The 21,645-nt window shown below is 33.7% G+C and overlaps 1 protein-coding gene across 3 annotated transcripts; it reads left to right on the top strand.

The window, feature by feature from the left end:
* The first annotated feature begins 238 nt into the window (after positions 1 to 238).
* On the top strand, positions 239 to 20,834 carry LOC140441044 (solute carrier family 25 member 35-like). Of its 3 annotated transcripts, none has more exons than XM_072531456.1 (5): positions 239 to 369; positions 14,137 to 14,416; positions 17,479 to 17,717; positions 18,759 to 18,984; positions 20,154 to 20,834. In XM_072531456.1, exons 2-5 carry the CDS (start codon positions 14,170 to 14,172, stop codon positions 20,363 to 20,365), a joined length of 924 nt encoding a protein of 307 aa, XP_072387557.1. In that variant the 5' UTR covers positions 239 to 369; positions 14,137 to 14,169; the 3' UTR covers positions 20,366 to 20,834. The 3 variants fall into 3 exon arrangements, with proteins under 3 accessions (XP_072387557.1, XP_072387554.1, XP_072387555.1); XM_072531453.1 differs by lacking the exon at positions 239 to 369 and adding an exon at positions 5,569 to 5,850; XM_072531454.1 differs by lacking the exon at positions 239 to 369 and adding an exon at positions 5,903 to 6,069.
* Positions 20,835 to 21,645: the final 811 nt, after the last annotated feature.

The following is a 21,645-nucleotide window of genomic DNA, read 5'->3' as shown; positions in this document are numbered from 1 at the left end:
CATAGAATAAAAATGTCAATTTAAAGATAACATTTTTATTTCACAAGCTTCCACAGAAAAGAATGTACCTAATGTTACACTTCTTGAAAATAACTTTATTGAACACCAACTTGTTTTCGGTTTGTAAAAATAAATAAAATACAGATTAAGAAAAATCATAATGATTTTCGAGAAATATGTATCGATTATTCGATTTTTCATATTTATATCGTTTATTCTTACTATTCATTTTAATATTCAATAACTCGATAAGTGATTTCTCGATTACTAGGTCAAGGGCGAAACAATGTTTACAATTTTATAGTTTTTTTATGAGGCAAAAAAACAAAATAGAGTGTATGTAAACTGTTTTAATTTTCCTACTCCCAGGTAAGTAGACTGTTTGTTGTTAAACCGTTACTATTATAATTTTATATGAAGTTATGTAATTGGGTAAATTAATATGAAAAGGTTATCTGTAAGATTATGACTAAAGTTGCGTCATCCGTGTAAACAATTACGCAAAGTATAAAAATTATTGCATTTTGTTATATTAAAAAATATTTTTAAGATTAAAGTATATTACATATTTGAAGTGCTAATTTCCTTCAACTACTGTGATAATGTTTATCAAACGATATACGAGGATGCATCAATAAATTTTAGCCTATAGAAAAAATAATTTAAAAGAAATCTCTTCCAATTTAGTATATGAACGTTTGTGTGTATCCGTGTTATATTTGCTTTTATTATGAATCATTTTGTTAGAGGAAACTAGAAAGGTATATACATAGAAGCCAGTGGGAGATAGAATAAAGATACGCTGATATCCCAACAAAGACGGGGGTACAGTATTTTGAGAATTAATGTAAACACCGGTAGATTTACGTAAAATATTCGTTCTTGAAAGAAAAAATACAATATTAGGTACTAGATTATAAATAAGTATAAGGATAGATAATATTTTGGTATTATTTATTCGGGAATATGCCCTTCTTTGACTTTTATTAAAACTTCAACTTTTTGGCATATAAATATTTATTGTTCCTTTTTTGTGTTGTTTCGAATGACATCTGAATAACGTTTTAATCATCTTTGATTTTGTTACACTGTCCATTTTTATAACAAGGATAATCTTAATGTCTTTAAAATATTTCACCATCTTCCCGTCCGTGCATCCGAGACGATGTTTAGGCTTTTTAGCAAGTTATCATCTGATGATTAACAGCACGTATCAAAATAGCATAACACATGTTGCAGCAAACCTAGGAAAAATCTGGGCTTAAACCAGTGCCAGGAAAACAATCCCAGCCAACAAATTGCATCCAATGATATTTAGAATAAGCTCAAAAGAAATATACAAATGGCTACTAAAAATGTCTTTTTCTCTTTAAAAGAAAAAACCTTGGATGACGGATGAGATTTTGGACTAAAGAATTATCGCCGACTTGTTAAAAATAAACAGGATGAATATTAAACACTTTATCGTACAATAAAGACATTAATACGAGAAGCTAAAGAGAAATGGATTCAAGAACAATGCGGCGATGCAGAAAAGACTAAACACAGCTTTACCATCCTTGAGAGACAGATATTCACGGTCGATACTGGACACAGAAGGACTGAAGGTAACTTTTTAACACGGAGAACATTTTTAATCACCAACTTGTAAATACGAGGCATGTTTTTTAAGTAAGTACCGTTTTGCGATTCCGCCGCCGCAGCACTACGGTCGGCGTTCCGCGCATGAGCGCTGGTTACCTACATCTATTGTCTACGCACTGACGCCATTACAGTCTGATTCTTCATTGTATACTTGTTTACTCCAGTGTTTAAGATGCCTCCAACAATCGTGAATCACGCTGATTGTGAAGTACGGGCTGTTATACGATTTCTTAGTACTAAAGGCGTAAAACCGATCGATATTCATCGTGAGATCGTTGAAGTTTACGGACAAAACATTATGAGTGATGGAATGGTAAGGAAATGGGTGAGAGCATTTAAAGATGGCCGCACAAATGTGCATGATGAAGAACGGAGTGGGCGTCCTTCGGTCGTTAATGAAAATTTGGTGCAGAAAGTGGACGAAAAGGTGAGAGAAAACAGACGCTTTACAATTTCATCATTGTTCGACTGTTTTCCTCAGTATTTTCGTAGTGTTTTGTATCGCATTGTTACCGAGAACTTGAATTGCCGAAAATTGTGTTCACGTTGGGTTCCAAAAATGTTGACGGATTTGCACAAAACCCAACGTTTAGGCAGTGCATTGACTTTCCTTGAGCGGTGCCACAGTGAAGGTGAAGATTTTTTAGACCAAATTGTTGCTGGTGACGAAACGTGGGTGGCCTACGTCACACCAGAATCGAAACAACAATCCATGGAATGGCGACATTTATCATCACACAAAAGAGTGAAGTTTAAGCAAACAATTTCTGCCCGGAAAATCATGTGCACAGTTTTTTGGGACAGAAAAGGAGTATTGCTAGTGGAGTTTCTGCCTCGTAATGAGACAATCAATGCAGCGTCTTATTGGGAGATATTGAAAAATCTGCGTCATGCAATCCAGAACAAAAGACGTGGCAAGTTGAGTAAGGGTATCGTTTTGCTGCATGGCAATGCCCGTCCACATATGGCTAATCAGACCAAAGATCTCATCAAATCATTTAAATGGGAAACTCTAGATCATCCTCCATACAGCCCTGATCTGCGCCCAGCGACTACCATTTGTTCCAGCACTTGAAGAAACACCTGGGCGGTCAGCGTCTTCAAGACGATAACGAAGTCAAAACATTTGTGATGCAGTGGTTAACAAGTCAGGCGGCAGATTTTTATCAATAGGGTATTCAAAAACTGGTGCCACGTTATGTCAAGTGCCTCAATATTCACGGAAATTATGTAGAAAAGTAGATTAAGGTACAGGCTTTCATGTAAAAATAAAATTATTGCCATATCTTTGCACGTCTTTTTTTAATTCCAAAACGGTACTTACTTAAAAAACACGCCTCGTAGTTATATGAAAAACAAAGGGCAAATGATTGGTCCAAAAATCCTTGAATGCGAAGTTAGTAGACATGCAGTAAATCAATTGAAAAACGGCAATTCTTTGTAGGCATTTACCATTAAGTACCAGAATATGTATTCCCAAATGTTATGTGTGACCTATTATGATATATGGTGTCTAAAATTGATCACTGAAAGTAAAGACTTTAACGATCGAAGCCTTGAAGATGTGGACACTGCGTATTCCGTGAACTGCTCACCTCACAAATGATCTAGTTTTGAGGAGTGGCGTAGAATGATACTCGATACCAAAACTAATATTACAAGGAAAAATTAAAGGGAAAATGAGGATCTGGTAAAAAGCAACATCCCTGGTTAAGAAATGTAAGAGGCTGGTGTGGAATACCAGACGCCGCTACTATATTTAGACAGGCCGAAGAAGGTATTCTCGTCGTCTTACAACCATAGAAAAGAATTGGATATTTGATCGCCTACGTACAGCTTGGCACACAGTATCAGAAGAAGCTAAATACGGGATACCAAACGAATTACTGAAATATTGTGGAGCAACAATGACAGAAAAATTAACAACATTAATTAATAAAATTAATTAACCTAACACCCGTGGACAAAGATCTATGGTAGATCACGTTATAACCAACAGAGATATACATCCATCGAAAATATTCGACGTAAGATGCCTCAAATCAGCAGATGTAGGTAGCGACCATAGAGACGAAAAGAGATGATCAAACTAATAAAAACGAAACATATTCAGAAGGAAACATGGGTAGACTACTTTCGATTCCTATTTACTAAAGGTGACGATAATGAACCACCAACACCAGAGATGACGACAAACGAAGAAATAAATAATTATTGAGGAGGAAGAGGTAAAGGAAGCGTTAAGGAAATTAAAGAATAGAAAATCACCAGGAGAGGACAGAATACCGAACGAACTCCTAATGTACGGAGGACCAGATCTGACCAAACAACTATTAAAACTAATCCAAAAAATAATAGAACAAAACAGAATTCCTCAAGAATGGAGATCAAGCATCCTAATATCTCTGTTCAAAAAGGGAGACAAATCGGAGCCAGAAAATTACAGAAGAATTAATAATTAAACACAACACTAAAATTAACAACCAACGTGATAACAAATAAACTGAATGAAATTATAACACTAGCAGAAGAACAACAAGGTTTTAGGTCGAGAAGATCATCCACCAACGCTATATTTATAATCAGGCAAGTGCAAGAGAAATCATTAAAATACAACAAACCGGCATATCTATGTTTCGTTGACCTTACGAAGGCATTTGACCGGGTCAAATTAAAAGACGTTATCCACTTACTGTACGCAGGAGAGATGCCTCTAAGAATAATCAAAACGATCGAAAATATCTACCAAAACAACACAATAAAAGTAAAAGTAGAAGAAGAACTAGCCGACCCTATTGAAGCTGGCAATAGGATAAGACAATGAGATTCCCTGAGTCCTCTATGGTTCAACCTGATTATGGATGAAATAATAAAAATGTAAGAACTAAAAAAGGATACCAAATGGGAGAAAAACAACTTAAAATAATCTGCTATGCAGACGACGCAATACTACTCTCTCAAAGTGAAGATTATTTACAACGTACGCTGCACCAATTTAATATAACCGCCAAAAAATTGAACATGTTAATTTCCCCAAAAAATTTACTAAGATGTAAATAGGAGTAGGAAGGTCAGATAATAGAACAAGTGATGGAGTTTAAATATCTAGGTATCACATTATCTAACTACGGAAAGCTCGAAACCGAAGTGGAAGATCAAGTGAATAGAGCAAATAAAGCCGCAGGCTGCCTAAATAAAACAATATGGAGAAATAAAAATATCGGGAAAGAAACGAAAGGCAGAATTTACAAAACAGTCATCAGACCAATAATGACATACGCGGCAGAAACAAGACCTGACACAGAGAGGACAAAAAGGATGTTAGAAACAGCAGAGATGAAAACACTTAGAAAAATTGATGGTAAGACACTATGGAACAGAGCTAGAAGTACAGATAACGTCCAGTGTATAAATGAATGGACACAAAATAGAAAAAAGAATGGAATAACCACATAAGGAGAATCGAGGAGATCCGTGTCGTCAAAATAGAAAGAGATAAGTCACCAATCGGCAAAAGAAGTATCGGACGACCACGCAAAAATGGAGTGACACCCTTCCATAGAGGTATTAATCCGCCAATGAACAAGCAGAATTGCTTATAAAGAGCAAGAAGAAGAAGCAAGTTAGATTTTTACGTACAGCAGGGAACTAGCCTGCTACAACTCTCCTCCTTGATCTGGTCTTGGAATCGGCCCGGCCCCAATCTACTGAATCCATCCGATGATATCACATGTGTAGTTACAGAAAAATAATGAATTGGAAAAAAATAGTAATTGACAAAAAAATAAGAGAAAAAATCTCATTACTTTAAAGCTACATGTTACGAAAACAGCATCAATCTCTCAATATAAACTTTCACGTAAAAATTAAAATCGTTCAAAATTAGGAAGCTGAAAGTGAAATCAAACAAATTTCTCACTTATTGCGGGTTTACCGAGGATGTGGTTTAATAAATTTTTAACGAGCTGGAGTACCTCACCTTACAATTAAGACAATATTCTAAAAAGTATTTACTTAACTAATTCCTGATAACCCTAACGATCAATTATTAACATATTTGTTTTAGCCGTTAACAAAGTATGTGTGATAAGGCTGGCCTTGTGATTTTATTTTATTAAAGAACATTTTTGTTCTTTGGACAAATGGACTTTCAAGTGTTTCAAATATACATGGACTTTCAAGTGTTTCAAGTTGAACTCTTTAAAAGTAAGATTACTACAAAATTATTACGTTAATTGAATCATTGATTAATCGATTTACGAATTAGTATTTTGAGTAAAAGTAAATATATGTATTTATGATCGTGACGTCAAAGATTGCTTGCGCATGATAATCATTTTTATGTGAAGTTTTGATTTTATTTTGTGTTAAATTATTTTATTATTGAATTGTGTTAGTGTTATTTTTTCATTGTTTGATAATTTAGTAAGTAAAATATTTTTATTCTTAATTTTTAGTATTCCTTTTTCTTTTTCTCCATTCTTCTTGTTTTCAAAACAACTTATCTGTTTCATCTTCATTTATACTCGTATATCTCCTCTTATAGTTTATTTTTATGAACGAGAGAGTAATTAGCATAATTTTAACTGGTAGCTCCGACCACTCCATGGGCGTGCTCAAGATTATTTGAAAAATTACTTTGAATAATTGTAAAAAATAAATGAATTATTTCAGTGTTATAAAGTGTTATGTGTATGTAAACAAAAGTGACCTCTTTTATCACACACTATATTAGAACTGACTGGCCTACATTAAAAAGGGGTTTAAAAAATTCACATTTTTTTTAATTTTTAAAAATTACAAAAGAGAAAAAGAGTTTTTAAAACCGTCTAAGGTATGTTAAATAGATGAATAAAAATATTAATATAAAACTTACAGCTACTTGTTACAAATCCAAATCAGATTCAGAAGATGAACTTTCAGAACCAAGATTTATAATAACTGGCTCGATCATTTTATCAGTAATATTGTCCAGCTTCCACATTTTTTCCTCTTCTTTAATAGTGTGATTTACTGCCTTTTCCCAGTTTTCAGGTTTTACATTATTTACGGCCTCCAAAAACAACTGTTTAACATCATGAATTTTAAAAGTGGTATTTTTTCTTGAAACTTCACTCTTTATCTGTGCCCATACCAGTTCAATCGGGTTTAATTCACAATGATATGGTGGGGATCTAAGTACTGTCATTCCACGATTTTTGGCAATTTCATCAATTTCGTATTTTTTAAATTTTTCTTTATGAAGGGCACACAACGAATAAAGTTCCTTTCTTATAGATCCGGGATGGTACGTAATATTTTTTGAACTCAGTCAATTCTGCAAGTCTTTTTTTAACCACTTGGTTGTGGGCAGTCCTTCTATAAGTCTGGAGTGATAACTTGCATTATCCATTACTATTACACAGTTCTTAGGAAGAAGATCTATCATTTGTTCGAACCATTCTTGAAAGACATCAGCGTTCATGTCTTCATGGTAGTCACCGGTACGAGTTGATTCAAAAGTTAATAAACCACCTTCAACAAAACCGTCTGAACTGCCAATGTGTACTATTATCAGCCTGCGTCCCTTTCCTGATAGTGGGTTTAAACCAGTAGATAAGTTATTTACAAAAGCGTGCCTTTGACTTGTAACAGTTTCATCCTGCCAAAATTTATTTGGTGTATGACCCTCGTTGATCCATGTTTCATCAAGATAAAATATTTTTCTTTTTTGGTTTTTCATTTCCTTTATGGTTCTTAGAAAATGTCTTCTCCATATGACAATATCGCTTCTTTCTAATAAAATAGACTTTCTGGGATTCTTTTTCCAGCGGAAGCCTATTTCTTTTAAAAGTTTCCATAACGTACTTCGACTCATTTCTGGGTAATCCTTATCATCTCGAACTGAGACAAGAACTTTATCCAATGTTGGAAATTCTTGTCTAAAGAAGAATTCATGCACTTTCCGTCGAAGTCCTTCTTTAAAATGATATTCTATTTGAAATTTTGGTTTCCCTGGAGCATTACGTGGCATTTGAAAACTACCACATTTCTCTTCTTTAATAACTCTGTAAATCGTAGATTTCCCAACACCAAGTGTACTGCTAACTAACTCAACGGTCTCATCAACACTTTCACATAAACGTTTGTCTGTAAATGATTTAAAACAATTAAATATTAATGTTTTTTCATTAACTGTTAAAGGACCAATTTTTCGGCGTTTACACGGCACTTCCAAATTTTCCATAACACTAGTATACACAATAAACTGCACCTTGCAACTGAAGTACCTACTTTTAGTGAACTGTTAAGAATTTTGAATACGCCACTTGGACCTTCCTACAAAATGGAAAAACCCACTATCACATTTTCTGTGGAATAAGTTTAGAAGGTAATTATCTAGTCAATTACTGTCGTAGATTCCTGGAATTAAAGAATTAAATGTTTGATTGTTGAAACCCTTACTTCGTGGAATGCACTCATTTCACATAAAATAAAACGTTTTATTTTATCTAAAGAATTAAACTTTATTTTGCAAATAGTTAGGTACTTATTAAACTTTTATTGGTTATATATAACCAATAAAATAAACATCTTACATTTCTTGCAAATTCATTAGTACCTGTTAACCTCCATCACTCCGACACTGGCAACCTTATTTAGGGATTAGTAAGCCTCACAACTATTGTATTCTATTCTGCTCCAACCTTTATACCTGGTGGTCATACTCAATTTAAAATTGTTTTCCTATATACTTCTGTAAACTTGTTGACAAATATCTGTTTTTCATTGACTCACCCGTATCAACAGTTTAGGGATTTGCATACATAATTTATTGTTTTATTACTCTCTCATACATAAAAATACACTATAGCTTATAGTTCGGGGGGGTTTCGTGGCCTATAAAAAACATTAGATTTCACAACTGATTTTTGTGTATTTTGATCCGCTGAATTAGAATCTTCAACATGATAATCCGAATTGTTCGGCAAGAATTTGTTATTAATAATTTAATTGTTCAAATGCTTGTAACTAATAAACTAATAAAGATATACCCTTTTTCAAAGCATATTTTGTTTCCTTTGAAAGAACAAATCAAATAAACTTTGAAAAATTAAAATCGGTCCGTTAGAAGCTGCGATATTGCAAATTTATTATTAAAAAATAACAAATTATCGACTATATCAGTCATTTTTGCTTATAACTTTGCTTTTTCTTAAGGTAAAAAAATTTAAGGCATCTCATTTTAAAGCTATGGTTATAAGCTTTAAACTGAATGTTTGAAATGAATGAAAATTAACTTTTATAAATTTTTGACGAAGTTTTATAAGTTTAAAGTATACAATTTAGGTGTAAAAAACAATAGAATTTGTTTATAACGATTTTTCGGTGGTATGAGATCAAAAAAATTAGTATTATGTTAATGAGGACTACAGTACAATGAAAAACGAACATTTTTAGCTTTACTAAACTAATTCTGATGCAGTTTTCGCTAAAATACAGTCATTTGAAATTGACACAGCTGATGCGCTTAACTCGCTCCCGGTGCGTCGCTCGGGCGCAACTGTGTTCGCACTTTGCAGTATTAATATCTCTACAAAAGATAACTTCTACATGTCTTGTAGATCTCAAATTGTTCATTAATTGTTTCTAGAATAAAAATTCACATATTTTGCACGGAATTAGCGTCACGAGAAGGCGTGCTAACAAAAATACGGCGAGAAAAATAGCTAACAAAATACAGTCATTTAATGAGAAGTAAAAAATTAAAAGAATATATGTCAATAAAAGATTCAATTTGTACCGATTGTCAAAATTTAGAAGTAATAAATGTCGTCCCATTAGTAACAATATTGAATTATCTATTTAAATTTTTATGACACTTCTCGTTTTAAGATAATTTCAGATAAATATAGTTTTGATTTTTAAAAATCTTATTTAGATTATATACTAATTAAATTTACCATAAAACGATATTTATTTATAATCTATTATTAATTTAAAATTCAAACAGTGTATGCTTTGTTAATACGTTAGCAGGTGGCGCTACAGGCCTTGCAAGCCCTGGCTTCTAAAATCTTGGTTATTTCCCTTCATTTTGTCGTCTCCGGTGTAATTAATAAACGTATGAAAATGTGTTAGCAACTTGGTGCAAGTTTCCATGTTTATTAATTGTTCTAACTATTGCGCAATATGGTGTAATGTTGCGTAGTTAGCCGGTACGCTCTTATTGTGGCATTGTCTTGAAGAGACAATGCCTTTATGGTTTTATTGGTGGTAGAAATAAAACACAGTATTTCTAAGAAGAAAAAAACTCAGCTTCAGAGTCTTAGAAAGTTTGCTGAGCCCTTCGAGCAAAGTGCTCTAGGGAGCTACCCTACACGGGTAAAACCGTGTACTATAGTAAAATTCATTAACCGATGCAGGAAGATGTAAACATTACCACGTGTAGGCCTGCAACAGGGCCGCATTTGGGATTATCTTTTTGTTTAGTCAGAATAATATATTATCTTATAAAATACGAAATTTATATTTTAATTTTGCAAAAGTGCTCGACAAAGAACCTGATTGTTTTAGTTGATATCCGATAATAGGAACCATTTATACAGGGCGAAAAACCCAAGAATTTATTTTTTTTGCCAACAATTTTATGTACAGAGTGCGTGCAAAAAATATAAGTTTTATTTCTAATTTTTACTATACTTAGTTGTTTGTACAATTCTAAAAAGTTTCATAATAATAATAACAAAAAAAATACTCATTACTCAATTATGTTGAAATAATATATACATATATATATATATATATATATATATATATATATATATATATATATAGATATATATATATATATATATATATATATATTATATATATATATATATATATATATATATAATTATATATAATTATATAATTATTAATATGTCGTGACTCGTCACTGTTAAATTATCTAAATCTGAAAATTTTGGGGAATGCATATGTAGGTACTATAAATATGTCATCAGAACAAAACGTAAAGTCTATAAGCTCTCATCTTTTGAAGATATTCTCTTCGCCACATTACAATGTCGTCTCTATCTAGTAAAAGAGCGTTTCTTCCCCTACGTTTGTATTGAAAATTAAGATTTTCAATATTCGGTAAAATGTGGTTTTCGAAAAATTTGGCAAATCAGGGTCATAGTTCACCTTCTTTAAAACCTTATCAACGGTGGATATTTCGTTGCTCATAAAAAAATTATGAACCAGTCTTCTAATTTTGGCATTTTTGTCAAAATCATCAATTTTGTCAAACTTCTTTTTCCGGGTCAAATATACTTTTGGTCCAGCGAATTGATGATTCGTTTTGTATTCCTTTATCACCGTAAACACACTTCTATCACAAAAGTCCAACTTTATTAGCCACTTTTTTCACAATATCTTCAACCACTAACCCGGGATTTTCGTGTCTTTCACATTTAAAAACATTTAAAATGATTTCTTTACCTTCAACGCTAAGAGGGCTTCTTTTACTTCGTTTTCGAGGAGGAATCCATGTATTTTCAACCAATTCATCAGCAGAATCAGTGGATGACATTTTTGGTTTCAATATCAGTTATTGAAATACGTGGTTATTGTTACAGTAATCACAATCACGTATAGATAGGGTCGTTATACAAATAAAAATATATACTTAAATAGTTTTAAATCGCACAACAAATAATTGCTAATTCAACATTAACAGCATAAATATAATTTATTGTCCTTTAACCATCAAGATGACTAAAAATATACTCACAAATCGATTCAAATTACAAAATTTCAATACCGAAATATAATACCTACTTAAATCGTGTCCGAACCTGTATGAGTTCCGACGACGTCGGCAGTAACGAAATAAAGATGGACATTTCGGTTAGTTTTTAAATATTCTTGAACAACTGTTACTTGCATGTATGCATAAAATATTCATTAATTTTATGAATCGGATTATTTTTTTGCTTAATATGTATTCAGTAATAAAAATAATTTATATACTATGCAATAAACACTAATAGTTGAGAAAATAAAAAAATTAATAAAGTGTCATAATTATACTGTTACTTATCGGAACGAGTAGACTCATTTGGAACATCTTTAACAATCATCTGTTAAATTTATCTTTGTTTATATGCCCTGCATCGCTTAATGAAAGTAGGTATAGACACTACTGACACTACTGACTTGACTGACTTGAGATCCGAAAATGTCTCATATTTAAAGATAACAACCAATTAAATTAAATTATAAGTTCCAGAAGGAAGGGCGATGCACATCGAGGTGCGTGATTGGTGGCACCTGATGACAATTTTTTTCGGTCTCTATCTTTCTCCAATTTCTCACGCCTATCTCTGACAAGTCTTGCTTTACTGCTTCCAACCATTTCTTCTTTGGACGTCGTCTTTTTTTCCCATTTCTCCCTCCTTCAGTATTGTTTTAACACTTAGATTGTCTGGTATTCGTAGATTTAAGATTCAAGATTTATTTAACTACGTTTACAAATTTAACAAAATTTGTTTGTAGCAAGTCAAGTATATGTATAAGTAAAAAAGATAATATATGTATAACATACACAAAATACAATAGGAGATGGAAATACATTAATGCGCATAACTAATAAACTAACTACACTAACAGAGTAAAAAGCAAATCTCAAAAGGTATCTTTTCAGACTTACTTTAAATTTATTCATCGAAAGTTGTTTTAAATCCTTAGTTAGGACATTGTATTATATTATAGTCAATTGAGTTTTGTTTGTGATTTACTCAAACGATACTTAACTGTTCTGATATTATTTGCACCTCTTGTGCTATAGTTATGTAAGTCAGAGTGTTTAATTAAAGTATCAGCGGTTTTATGTATTTCTATATTAACGCTCTATCTACCTATATAAGGATTTTTACAGCTGTCGCCGCCTTCCTTCTTTCAGCCAACGTCTCCAGTCCTTTCTGTTCTGCCATTCTCCATCTCTAAGGTCTCGTCTAACCATCGCCTCGTCCACTTCATCTTTGCTATCTTTACTATCCACCTTGTATGATCTGTTCTTCTCACATGTCCATACCAAATTAAACGTTTTTCTTCGATGTAGCTGAGTATGTCTTGTTCCATTCATCGTTTTATCTCCTCATTTCTGATGCGATCCGTTTTTGTCACTCTGCAGCTTCTTTTCATAAACTCCATTTCTGTGATTTTGGACCTGTTTCGTTTATTTATTACCCAATTCTCTGCTCCATAGGTCATTATACTGCGTACCAAAGTGTTATAAATTCTCTTCTTTGTATTTCTGGTAATCTGTCTATCCCACAGTACCCCGTTCATTTGTTTAATACATGTTCTTGTCTGTGCTAATCTGCTGGTTATCTCTTGTTTGGTGGTTCCATTTTTTGATAGTATAAATTCTAAATATTTGAATTTGTCAGTGCCGTTAATTTCCCTATTATCGTCCATTTCCAAGTTTCTCACTGGTTCTTGCTCTGTTGTTAAATATTCGGTCTTTTCTAGATTTATTTCCAGTCCATTTTTTGTATATTCCTTTTCTAATTTTCGGAGCATATAGCACAGATCTTCTTCATCTTGAGCCGTTACCACTTGGTCATCTGCAAAGCTTAATGTGTACAAGAAGTTGTCCCGAATTGGTATTCAGATCCCTTCACATTTCCTTTTCCATGGTTTTAATATTTGTTCGAGGAATATCTTGAACAGTGTCGGAGATGTAGAGCATCCCTGCAATAAGCCTTTTGTGGTCTTAAATTTTGTAAATGATTAAGTAAGATTATAAAGACTTTAGATATTTATTATTATATTTAAGATTATAGATATTTATTTATATTTTACATTTTTTTAGCTACTGAGAAATTTTAAAACATATTAAAAAAGAAGCCGCATCTCGATAAAAACTGGCTTATCAAAAAGTACTAAGGGGCAAAAAAGTTTTAAAAACATTGTGTTTAACTAACGGTCCACAATAATAATTTAATTGGAACGTATACTAACATTTGGGGGGGTTTAAGGGAACGACACCCCCATCAAATTTTTATGGGGTGTACAGATTTCACTGTTATTTTTTTTAAAGATATTCTTGCCATAAGAAAGCCACACGTCCATTTTCAATATAAAATCTCTAACAATTTTTGATATATTGGAAGAAATCGATTTTCATTTTTTAACTTAAAAGGGCTGTAACTTTTTTATGTGCACATTTGTACTAAGGTAAGTTAGGTTCAATCGAACTATTTTTGGTGAAGAATACGCGATTTAATTTACTACCTACCTGTTTGTTACACCCTGTATTTGACTTTCATACATGTAAGTTTCAAAGAAACTTCTTTAGAATTTTCGCTTCATTAGACGCTGTTAACTCTTTGACCAGAAAAAGAATATTTTTAAAAACTATTTTGCAATCAGTACAAAAAAACAAAGTTTTTTTAAATTTCTAAATTTACGTATAACTGTGATAATAATAAAAGTGTTTATGAATGTTTTTTGTTATTTCAGAATATTTCTAGTCCCCACTTCCCCCAATCCATCATGTCAGAATTCGTATTAGCAGCATCGGCCGGGATGGGTGCGTGTATGTTCACGAACCCATTGGAGGTGCTCAAAACCAGAATGCAGTTCCAGGGGGAATTGCAAGCTAAAGGCAAACATGCTATCCACTACAGAAACGTCTTCCATGCCACGTACAATATAGCGAAGAATGATGGAGTTTTAGCGTTACAGAAGGGATTAGTACCCGCGCTATGGGTGCAGCTGTTCCTTAATGGAATGAGGTTGGGTAAGATTTTACAAAACTCTTATTTTCTATTTTATTTGCAAGCTGTTGCAAATAATGACCAAAAGAAAAAAAAATGTTTTTTTTATACAGACAATTACGTTGTCTAACTAACTAACTAACTAACTGTGTGAAACTAACACAGTGTATACCAGTACAAAGCGGAGTCAGACAGGGTGACTTGTTAAGCCCCCTCCCCTCAATATAATAATGGACAAAATAATACAAGCAGTACGTAAAGGTCATGGTTACAGAATGGGGAACAAAGAAATCCAAATATTATGTCATGCAGACGACGCCGCATTAATCGCCGAGATTGAAGACGAACTCCAAAGATTAACACACATCTTCAATACAAAAGCCTTGAAATACAATATGGTAATATCAGCAGAGCTTCAATCATTAAAGGGGCAAAATGAAACTAGAAAGTTCTATAGTATCCTAAATAAGACAAGAAAAGAATTTAAACCACGGCTGACGATGTGTAGAGACAAAAATGGACATATAGTCAATACCGCTGACGCAGTACAAAGCAGATGGGTTGAGCACTTCAAAGAACTACTTGGTACCGAAGTGGAAAATGATGCGTCACCCCAAAAACCAAGAAATAACACTCACGTAGAACCTCCTTCAATATTTGAAGTGAAAGACGCAATCACACAACTCAAAAATAGCAAGTCCCCAGGAGTGGATTGTATCCCCGCAGAGCTCATCAAACATGGAGGTAACAGCATTATGCACCAAATTCACAACATAATAGTCAAAGTCTGGGAAGAAGAACAAATGCCAGAGGAATGGTGCACTGGAATCATATGTCCACTGCACAAAAAGGGAGATTTGTTGGAATGTAAAAATTATAGGGGTATAACTCTTCTGAATACAATGTACAAAATATTCTCCAACACCCTGTACAGCCGTTTAAGTACGTACGTGGAAGAAATCCTTGGTGAGTATCAAAGCGGTTTTAGGCCAGGTAGGTCAACAATTGACCAGATTTTTGTGCTACGTCAAATCTTAGAAAAAACCAATGAATTTAATATTGACACGTTCCATCTCTTTGTGGACTTTAAGTCAGCGTATGATAGCGTCCTAAGAGGTAAATTATACGAAGCCATGAATGAACATTCCCCATAAATTAATAAGGCTCGTAAAAACAACTATGAGTAAAGTGATCTGCAGAGTGCAAATACAAGGCGATATGTCACAAGCGTTTGAAACATATGCAGGGTTACGGCAGGGAGACGCGCTGGTGTGCCTTCTCTTTAATATAGCGTTAGAAAAGACTATAAGAGATGCCGAGTTACACAATAGGGGAACAATCTTTAATAAATCAACGCAGATTATGGCTTACGCTGACGATCTGGATTTGATCGCACGTACTACACGAGGACTTAAAGAGATGACTTCCACCTTCTTGACAGCCGCACAAAATATGGGCCTTAAAATAAACGAGGAAAAAACCAAAATGTTAGCATCTATTCCAAATAACAGAGATAGAGCTAGAAACGCCGAAGAAAACTTCAGTATAGACCAATATAATTTTGAGGTAGTAAATAAGTTTACATATTTGGGTTCTCTCATAACAAACGATAATGACACATCTGAAGAAGTAAAACGGAGGGTACTGCTAGCAAACAAATGTTATTTTGGACTAAGCAAGCAGCTAAAAAACAGAAATTTAAGCCAGAAAACCAAACTAATAATATATAGAACACTCATCCTACCAGTGCTGACATATGGGTCAGAAACATGGACCATCTCCAAAACAGACGCAAATCTTCTGCTCGTCTTCGAAAGGAAGATACTAAGAAGAATAATGGGCGCATTCTGTGAGAATGGTATTTGGAGAAGGCGATATAATTTCGAATTGTACGAGAAGTATAAAAAAATAGTAAATGGTAGAGATGTAATATCCTTCATAAAAATAGGTAGGCTTAGATGGGCTGGACATGTGTCAAGAGCAAATGAAAATTACCCACCCAGACGAACTCTATTATCGGTCCCAGTGGGAAATAGGAGTAGAGGCAGACCACGACTGAGATGGAGGGACGGTGTGGACGAGGACGCAAGGAAAATCGGCGCGGCAAATTGGCAACGGTTGGCGATGAACAGAAACGACTGGCGAAATAGACTGGGGAAGGTCAAGGCTCAACTAGAGCTGTAGCACCACTGATGATAATGATGAATATCAGCAGAAAAACCAAATATATGACAACATCTAAATACCCATTACGATGTAAAATCGAAATTGATGGGAAAATAATAAAGCAGGAAGCAAGGTTTAGATATCTGTGAATAGATACAACTAGTCACGGAGATGTTGAAGAAGAATTACGACAACAAAGCTTAAAATCAAGTAAAGCGGCGGGATTTCTTAATGACAGAAACTGGAAGAACAAACACCTAAGGCAACACACAAAAACAAGAATCTATAAAGCAGCAATTAGACCTATATTAACATACACGGTGAAGATAAGACCTGACACATCTAAAACGAGACAACTACAAGAAACAACAGAGAAGAAAAGTCTGTTGGATAGGGAGAGAAGCCAAAAACATAAAAAGAGCATGCAATATAGAAGACGAAGAAGTATTGGCAGACCAAGAAAAAGGTGGTGCGATAATTAAAACAATTTAGGAGGTTAATATTGAAGAAGAAACATTCTTTAAAGCCTACATACAAGGACGAGGAAGAAGAAGATAATTACGATGTCGAAGTACGATGAAGAGCAGTTTGAATCCCTCAATTCCTTACTCAGAACTAGTGTCTAGACCTTACAATGTGCTTTCGGGAAATAAATTAGAATCGTATGAGGAAATTATTAGTGAAACTGGAACGATCATGAAGCGAAAAACAATTCGTTTTACAAAAAATGCATCGAACTATCAGGGAAGAGTTGAGCATCGTACTAGATGACTATGTTCTTGAATATGGTCGAATTTTGTATTTTATTTGGAAATCCCTATTTGAGCCAAAACTATATACTTTTTAGAGCATTTTAGTCAAATATATATGCTTAATTATGATTTTTTTCTACCTATAATCATATCTTAAAATATTTTAGGAGTATACCGAGTATCTTCCAACAATGGCCTTTTGCACGACAAAAACGGTAACCTAATATTATTCAACAGCGCCATGGTAGCTGGCATCGGTGGTACAATGGGACAGATCTTGAGCAGTCCTATGTTTCTGATCAAAACACATCTTCAGACACAAGCTGTTCAAAATATCGCAGTAGGATATCAACATAAACATACAGGGACATGGAGTGCTTTAAGAACGATTTTCCAAAAAAATGGGGTAAGTTGGGACGGAGTTATATTATTATCTCGCGTATCAGAAGTGTAGTTTTTTCCGTAATAAGGATATTTCCAAAAATGAAACTTGTTTATTGTGTTTTCTTCAAATCCTGCTGTCAAAACTATAGTTGGGTAATCACGTCGAGGTAAATTTTTAACGGAAGTTCACAATTTTGAATGAACTGGGTAAAACTTTTCTCTTTCGACCACGTCATAATTATAGATTCACTAATACCACTTGTAACGTCTTTTTCTTAACGTGCCTTATCTTCTTCCTTCCTTCTTAAGTCCTCTTGATGTTAGCGACTAACATGGCAAGACTATCTAAATCTTAAGCTATTAACGCTGGATATTAACTTAGCAAAACACGCTGGAAGCGTTATAGATGGAAAACCGGAACCTATTTTACTACAACTACAAGTCTAGTTTACCGCGCTGGTCCTATGTAAGTAAGAGACAGATAATTTAGTTCAACACGCTGCAGAATACCGTCTCTGGATTCGTCGGCGTACACATAAGTCGGTTTTGGAGGCGAAATGCAGTCTGAATCTAAACACACCAGAACGAAGATTGAAGTCAGAATTGGTCTGCTGGCTCCCTAGGGGCCACTCTGCTTGTAGAGTGTATTGCGGTCGCTGCACTTATATATATATATATATATATATATATATATATATATATATATATATATATATATATAACTGTTGTTTCCTGCTTGCTGTATGTATTGGTATCTCGAACCTCTAAAACATTTCTCTCACAGAGCTAGCTGTCTGAGTTATTACAGTAACATGTAATTCTCTTTCACCTATTTCTTTCTTTTCTACTTATCTACCAATCATCGCGAGTCGACCGTCTGGCTTTGCCGGTAGATACTTCTCGAGAACTCGTGATGGTGCACGACCTACAACTCTTAACCAGCCAAATCACCGATCTTCTTCCTAGTCACCAATAGGTTATCTAATTTTGACCACATGTTTACAAATAGTCGTATTACATTCTGAAAAGTTTTGCTATAACATAATTCTTCGACATTTTTTAGGTACGAGGACTTTTCCAAGGAGTAACAGCAGCAATGCCCAGAGGATTTATTGGTTCCGTTTCCCAACTGCTCGCTTTTGACTATTCCAAGCAGTACTTATTACGGTACGACTATTTTAAAGATAAGAAATTACTAACGGCATTTATGGGCAGTATGGTAGGAGGAGTAGCCATCAGTTTCGCTATGACTCCTTTCGATCTTATCATGACTAGGCTATATAACCAGCGTAAGTATGAATTTAAGATTAGAGTGTCCTATTTTTTCGTGGCTTACAAAATATCACAAAAAAACTGTGTAAAGGAAAAGATGTGTTGTTCATTGAAGTGGGAAAGAGAATCAGAGTAAACATCAATACAACTATGGGTCTGTGACTTACAAGAGTATATCACAGGGTCCTGTTTTGTATCATTGGCTAATTAACAGCCAAGGTTACAAGAAAGTGAACGTCACCAGAAACCCAATTTTGTAAGAAAGAGATACAAAAATGGATTAAGTATAAGATTTATGGGAAACAAATACCAAAGGGGAAAAATAGAGGAATATTCGAGTGTGGAAAGAACTGCAAGATAGATAGTTAGATACTATAGTTAGAAGCGATAGGAATTACTCTTAGAAGCTCAGGGAGTGGTTAGGGGACTTTCCATGATTCAGAAGAAATGATAAGGTCAATGAGAAATGTACTAAAGATAAATAGTTGTGTTAAAGTGTAGTAAAGTGTGGTAAAGTACACTGCTGCTATGAAAAGATTTGTGATTGTGAAAAAATTAAGATAAGAGGAATAAATTTCTAACATAAGATATTAGTTAGAAAAAAAATTATCTTTAAATTAAGAGATATTAGTAAGACCCCATCTGATGAGATTTACATGAGCGCATAACTCGAAATACTTGAGTACATAACTCAAGCAGTAAGATAAATTGAAATATACATGGTTTATGTGACTCCTCCTGGTCGATGGAGGCTAGCACTTTAGAGAGTACTACAAGCGTGTGATCCGGTAGTATCTATTATTGCTAAGGGTTAGATCTGTAATGGGTAAATCTGCTGCTGAAGAAGATTCAACATTAATTCTGTTTGTCGTGAGACTTATTTTTTTAATTTGTTAAGATATATATATAATTATCTTAAATATCTCTGTTTTATTGTAGTATTTCTCGTTTCTTCAGAATCTTACTTTTGGTTGGTGCGTTGCAAGATTTCGCCGCCAACATTATTTTTAATTTCGACCGGTGCTCTCAAAATTGTCCCCACCAATATTTCGAATTTAGACTGTTAACTATTTCGACTGAGCAACGATGTTTTCGAGACACAAAGTATATCAGTGTCCTGAGCCTACGTCCTACTAGTCGGTTCACTGTGTATGTTACATTTAATAACATTTTAATAATATTTTAGCGACCGATGCTAGTGGTAAAGGAACAATATACAACAATTACTTGGACTGTGTAAGGAAAATTTACAAAACCGAAGGTGTATCTGCATTCTACAAAGGAGTCGGACCAATGTACCTCCGATTAGGACCACATACTGTATTGTGTTTAGTATTTTGGGATGAACTGAACCACCTCTACACCAAATTTAAGACTTCAGAACTGAGAATAAACTGAAGGAAGCTTTAAATCAAAGTCAAGAATTTAGAATTACGAATAAACTAGTTTAGTTAATTTTAAATTATGTAAATATAAGACAAGCTCAAAGTACTAGAGAATAATATAGGTTTAATATTTTAAAACAGTTTTATATTATGTATTTCCTTGTCTTCAATTATCTTCAGTATTTTTTAGTCGAAGTACCATAAGTTTCAACGTGCAGCGTGTTATATTTTTTGCAAAACAATTTATTTTTTAATTGAGTATGGCATAATATATGTACATTACTTTACAAATCTTAATAAAATAAACAGAAAGCTATTACATTATTATCATTTACCTTGTAGTATTTTGCAGGATCTTAAGCTATTATCATTTAATAAACAGTGAATTAAATCAAAGTTACTTACAGATACATCCATCCATATTAATTAATTTATACTATTTACTGTATTTTTATAAATAAAGATATATTCTTGTTACAATTTTTATGTGTTTCACTCTCACGATTATCTTATAAGGGTAAAAACGAATGATGGGGAAAGATCGGTGATAAATATGTGGTTGAAAGAAAATACATATATACACTCAGGTGCAAAAAAATCGATCCATTCCTTATTTCTTATTAACGTGAAGTTGTATAATTTTAGAGACATCAAATTACGTATGTAAATTTAGGTGTACCCTCGTATACGAGAAATAAAATAATGTTTTTAATATTGCTTTTTATATTTCTTAAAACAAATTGGTATTTCAGATTTTTGTAAAAAAGGGTCTGAAGCAAGTAGATATTTATTGAATGCTGTTTTTAATTCAACAACCATACTAGTGTAGTGATTTTATTTTCAAAACGTGTTGTATTTTTATTTAATTATCCTTCCTAAATGTCTCTAACTCCGACAGATGCTGCAAGGGCGGTGACTTTAGTTTAAAATGGTCGTAGCCAATATTATGCAGCTGAAATGTTGGGTGTTAATCGATCTTCGGTACAAAGAGCAGTTCGGCGTTTTAGCAACACCGGTAACTTCACAAGAAGACCAGGATCAGGTCGTAGAAGGGTAACATCCGAAAGAGATGGTAGATTTCTGGTCCCATCATGTTTGAGAAATCGGCATCTAACTTCAGTTGAACTGGCAAATCGTCTGAGCGAAGTGAGAAATGTGGATGTAAGCAGATGGACAGTTCGTCGACGACTTGTAGAAGTTAATTTATTATCCAGAAGACCAGCCCTATCTCCAATACTATCCATAGAACATCGCAGAGCTCGCCCTGCTTTTGCAAGAGAACATGAAAACTGG

Source organism: Diabrotica undecimpunctata, chromosome 5, assembly GCF_040954645.1.
Source record: "Diabrotica undecimpunctata isolate CICGRU chromosome 5, icDiaUnde3, whole genome shotgun sequence".
Taxonomy (NCBI): Eukaryota; Metazoa; Arthropoda; class Insecta; order Coleoptera; family Chrysomelidae; genus Diabrotica; species Diabrotica undecimpunctata.
This window is presented reverse-complemented; position numbering and strand designations above follow the sequence as displayed.